The sequence below is a fragment of the Passer montanus genome, unplaced genomic scaffold (genome assembly GCF_014805655.1).
Source record: "Passer montanus isolate IOZ18808 unplaced genomic scaffold, ASM1480565v1 scaffold820, whole genome shotgun sequence".
Taxonomy (NCBI): Eukaryota; Metazoa; Chordata; class Aves; order Passeriformes; family Passeridae; genus Passer; species Passer montanus.
Genome location: NW_024373480.1, coordinates 4,625 through 10,215, shown reverse-complemented (window position 1 = coordinate 10,215; position 5,591 = coordinate 4,625). Strand labels below are relative to the sequence as shown.

At 60.3% G+C, this 5,591-nt stretch overlaps 1 protein-coding gene across 1 annotated transcript in view; it reads right to left on the bottom strand.

Annotated features, from left to right (window-relative positions):
* Positions 1 to 347: 347 nt before the first annotated feature.
* The window catches only part of LOC120513545 (2-hydroxyacyl-CoA lyase 2-like), an 8,908-nt gene continuing 3,664 nt past the window's right edge, over positions 348 to 5,591 (bottom strand). Inside the window, exons 3-4 of the mRNA XM_039733085.1 lie at positions 2,960 to 3,227; positions 348 to 365 (exon numbers count right to left, since the gene is read on the bottom strand). Coding sequence (XP_039589019.1) covers positions 2,971 to 3,227 — 257 coding nt within the window. The 3' untranslated portion in view covers positions 348 to 365; positions 2,960 to 2,970. The remainder of the gene's footprint in view (positions 366 to 2,959; positions 3,228 to 5,591) is intronic.

Sequence of the window (5,591 nt, the reverse complement as noted above, 5' to 3'; positions counted from 1 at the left end):
TCGCTGTGGAGAGCCCCAGAATTGCTGCAAAGAGCCCCAAAATCATCATGAGGAACCCCAAAATCGCTCCGGGGGTCCCCAAAATCGCCATGGAGAGCCCCAAAATTACCACGAGGAGCCCCAAAATCATCGCGGGGAGCCCCAAAATCGCTCCAGGGATCCCCAGAATCGGTGCCCGGACCCCGCTGAGGAAGAATCCAGGGCTGGGGGGGCTCCCCAATTTTGGGGGGTCCCGGGAGACCCCCCGGGCCCGGGGCAGAGCTCATTGGGGATGCTCATTGACCCTTGGTGACCCTTGGGGACACTCAATGATCTTCAATGACACTCAATGACACTCTGGTGACATTTGGTGACCCTTGGTGACACTCTGTGTCCCTTGGTGACAATTGCTGACTCTTGGGGACGCTCAGTGACACTCTGGGACCCTTGGTGACACTCAATGACCCTTGAGGACACTCAGTGACACTTGATGACCTTTGGGGACTCTTGGTGACCCTTGGGGACACTCAATGACCCTTGAGGACATTCAGTGACCCTTGAGGACACTCAATGACACTTGGGGACACCTGGTGACACTTGGTGTCCCTTGGTGACACTGGATGACCCTTGGGGATACTCAATGATCTTCAATGACACTCGGTGACACTCAGTGACATTTGGTGACACTCTGGTGACATTTGGTGACACTCGGTGTCCCCGGTGTCCCTCAGACGGACACGGAGCCCTTCCCAGTGTCCCCAATGTCCCCTGTCCCCAGTGTCCCCTGCACCCCACTGACCCCGTGTCCCCTGTCCCAAATTGTCCCGTCCCCTGTCATGTCCCCAGTGTCCCCGAACCCCCTCCCCACCATTCCCAGTGCCCCCAGTCCTCCCAGTGCCCCCAGACCCCTCCCCACTGTTCCCAGTGCCCCCAGTGCCCCCAGCCCCACTAACCCCTGTCCCGCCCCTCCCAGGGACACTGGGGTCCAGCAGGGCGTTGACGAGCACGGGGTGGCCTTGGGGACACTTGGGGACACTCAGTGACCCTTGGGGACCCTCAGTGACCCTTGGGGACCCTCAATGACCCTTGGTGACCCTTGAGGACCCTCAGTGACCCTTGTGGACACTCAGTGACCCTTGGGGACCCTCAGTGACCCTTGGGGACACTCAATGACCCTTGGTGACCCTCAGTGACCCGTGGTGACCCTTGAGGATGCTCAGTGACCCTTGGGGACACTCAATGACACTTGATGACCTTTGGGGACTCTTGGTGACCCTTGGGGACACTCGATGACACTTGGTGACCCTTGGTGACACTCGGTGACCCTTGGTGACATTTGCTGACTCTTGGGGACGCTCAGTGACACTCTGGGACCCTTGGTGACACTCAATGACCCTTGAGGACACTCAATGACACTTGATGACCTTTGGGGACTCTTGGGGACACTCAATGACACTCGGTGGCACTTGGGGACCCTTGGTGACCCTCAATGACCCTTGAAGACACTCAGTGACACTTGATGACCTTTGGGGACTCTTGGGGACCCTTGGTGACACTCAGTGACCCTTGAGGACATTCAGTGACCCTTGGGGATTCTTGGTGACCCTTGGGGACACTCAATGATCTTCAATGACACTCAATGACACTCGCTGACACTCAGTGACATTTGGTGACACTCTGGTGACATTTGGTGGGCCTTGGTGACACTGGTGGCCCTCGGTGTCCCTCAGACGGACACGGAGCCCTGCCGGAAGTCGCTGGGGCCCAGCAGGGCGTTGACGAGCACGGGGTGGCCTCGGTGGCACTCGGCCTGCGCCGCCCTCAGCACGGCCACCACCCTGGCCTGGACGTCCCCCGCGGTGTCCCCTGTGCCATCCCCAGCATTGTCCCCCGCGGTGTCCCCTGTGCCATCCCCCGCGGTGTCCCCAGCGCTGTCCACGACGAAGCCGCGGCCGCCCAGCGCCTCCGCCACCGCGTGGTAATCTGGGGACACGGGTGGCACTGTCACCGGGGGTGGCACTGTCACCGGGGGTGGCACTGTCACCGGGGGTGGCACTGTCACCTCTGGGGGGTGGCACTGTCACCAGGGGTGGCACTGTCACCGGGGGTGGTAATGTCACCTCCATGGGAGTGGCATTGTCATCAGGGATGGCATGGGGACAGGAGATGGCATTGTCACCAGGGGGTGGCACTGTCACTGGGGGTGGCATTGTCACTGGGGGTGGCACTGTCACCTCTGGGGGGTGGCACTGTCACCAGGGGTGGCACTGTCACCGGGGGTGGTAATGTCACCTCCATGGGAGTGGCATTGTCATCAGGGATGGCATGGGGACAGGAGATGGCATTGTCACCAGGGGGTGGCACTGTCACTGGGGGTGGCATTGTCACTGGGGGTGGCACTGTCACCTCTGGGGGGTGGCACTGTCACCAGGGGTGGCACTGTCACCGGGGGTGGTAATGTCACCTCCATGGGAGTGGCATTGTCATCAGGGATGGCATGGGGACAGGAGATGGCATTGTCACCAGGGGGTGGCACTGTCACTGGGGGTGGCATTGTCACTGGGGGTGGCACTGTCACCTCTGGGGGGTGGCACTGTCACCAGGGGTGGCACTGTCACCGGGGGTGGTAATGTCACCTCCATGGGAGTGGCATTGTCATCAGGGATGGCATGGGGACAGGAGATGGCATTGTCACCAGGGGGTGGCACTGTCACTGGGGGTGGCATTGTCACTGGGGGTGGCACTGTCACCTCTGGGGGGTGGCACTGTCACCAGGGGTGGCACTGTCACCGGGGGTGGTAATGTCACCTCCATGGGAGTGGCATTGTCATCAGGGATGGCATGGGGACAGGAGATGGCATTGTCACCAGGGGGTGGCACTGTCACTGGGGGTGGCATTGTCACTGGGGGTGGCACTGTCACCTCTGGGGGGTGGCACTGTCACCAGGGGTGGCACTGTCACCGGGGGTGGTAATGTCACCTTGGTGTCCCTCAGACGGACACGGAGCCCTGCCGGAAGTCGCTGGGGCCCAGCAGGGCGTTGACGAGCACGGGGTGGCCTCGGTGGCACTCGGCCTGCGCCGCCCTCAGCACGGCCACCACCCTGGCCTGGACGTCCCCCGCGGTGTCCCCTGTGCCATCCCCAGCATTGTCCCCCGCGGTGTCCCCTGTGCCATCCCCCGCGGTGTCCCCAGCGCTGTCCACGACGAAGCCGCGGCCGCCCAGCGCCTCCGCCACCGCGTGGTAATCTGGGGACACGGGTGGCACTGTCACCGGGGGTGGCACTGTCACCTCTGGGGGGTGGCACTGTCACCAGGGGTGGCACTGTCACCGGGGGTGGTAATGTCACCTCCATGGGAGTGGCATTGTCATCAGGGATGGCATGGGGACAGGAGATGGCATTGTCACCAGGGGGTGGCACTGTCACTGGGGGTGGCATTGTCACTGGGGGTGGCACTGTCACCTCTGGGGGGTGGCACTGTCACCAGGGGGTGGCATTGTCACCTCCATGGGAGTGGTATTGTCATCAGGGATGGTACGGGGACAGGAGATGGCATTGTCACCTTCATGGGAGGTGGCACTGTCACCAGGGATGGAATTGTCACCAGGGGCACAGGAGAACAGGGAGGTGGCATTGTCATTGCTGAGGGTGACATCACCAGGGGGTGGCACTGTCACCAGGGGTGGCACTGTCACCTCCAGGGGGTGGCACTGTCATCAGGGACAGCATGGGGACATTGGGTGGGTGGGTGGCAGTGTCACCACTGGGAGTGGCATTGTCACCAGAGGGGCATGGGGACAGGAGATGGCATTGTCACCTCCATGGGAGGTGGCACTGTCACCAGGGACAGCATGGGGACAGTGGGTGGGTGGCACTGTCACCGGGGGGGCAGGGAGGTGGTCACTTTGGGTCACTCAGTGGCCAGTGGTCACTATGGGTCAATGGTCACTCAGTGGTCAGTTGGTCAGTGGTCACTATGGGTCAGTGGTCAGTGGGTCAGTGGTCACTCAGTGGTCACTCAGTGGTCAATGGTCACTATGGGTCAGTGATCAGTGGGTCAGTGGTCAGTTGGTCACTCAGTGGTCACTCACCGCTGTAGCTGAGGCCGCAGCCCACGGCGCTGCCCAGCAGGGGCAGCTGCTGTCCCAGGGTCACTGGTCAGTGGTCCCTATGGGTCAGTGGTCAATGGTCACATGGGGACAGGGACAGAGGGACAGGGACACAGGGGAGAGAGTGACACAGGGGCAGGGACACAGGGACAGGGACCTGGGGACACACAGGGGACAGTGACACAGGGACACAAGGACTGACACAGGGACAGGGACAATGACAGTGACAATGACAATGACATAGTGGCAGTGACGGTGGCAGTGACAATCACAGTGACACAGTGACAGTGACAGTCACACAGTGACAGTGACAATGACATAGTGGCAGTGACAGTGGCAGTGACAATCACAGTGACACAGTGACAGTGACAGTGACAATGACAGGGTGACAGTCTCACAGTGGCAGTGACAATGACATGGTGACATGATGACAGTGACAGTGACAGTGACAGTGTGACAGTCTCACAGTGACAGTGGCAGTGACAATGACATAGTGCAAGTGACAGTGACAGTGACAGTCACACAGTGACAGTGACAATGACACAGTGACATGGTGACAGTGACAGTCACACAGTGACAGTGACAATGACAGGGTGACAGTGACAGAGTGACAGTGACAGTAACATGGTGACAATGACAGTGACAATAACACAGTGACAATGACAGTGACAGTCACACAGTGACAGTCACACAGTGACAGTGACACAGTGACAATGACAGAGTAACAGTGACAGTGACAATGAGAGTGGCAGTGACACAGTGACAATGACACGGTGACAATGACATGGTGACAGTCACACAGTGACAATGACAGTGACAGTGACAATCACACGGTGACAGTGGCAGTGGCAGTGACAGTCACACAGTGACAATGACAGTGACACAGTGACAATAACACAGTGACAGTCACACGGTGACAGTGACAGTGGCAGTGACAATGACAGGGTGACAGTGACAATGACAATGACAGCAGCAGTGACCTTGTGGCGCACGAAGGTGTCGAACTCCATCAGGCTGAAGCCCAGGGAGCCGTCCCCGAACAGCACCCACACCTGGCAGTGCCACCCAGCGTCACCAGAGTGTCACCCAGCGTCACCGAGTGCCACCCGGTGTCACCCAGTGTCACTGAGTGCCACCCGGTGTCACCAGAGTGTCACCCGGCGTCACCGAGTGCCACCGAGTGCCACCCAGTGTCACCAGAGTGTCACCCAGTGTCACCGAGTGCCACCCGCAGGTGGCCCTGGGGACTGTCCCCAAGTGTCACCCATGGACACAGTGGGTGGCCCTGGGGACCCTCTGGTCCCCCTGATGTCCCCATCCCCAGTGTCCCCCAATGTCCCCCCACTGTCCCCAATGTCCCCATACCGCCCACACCTCCCCGTCCCCCAATGTCCCTCAGTGTCCCCCTCAATGTCCCCATCCCCCAATGTCCCCAAGTTCGCCAATGTCCCCCCCAATGTCCCCCATTCCCCCAATGTCCCCACTGCCCCATCCCCCCAGTG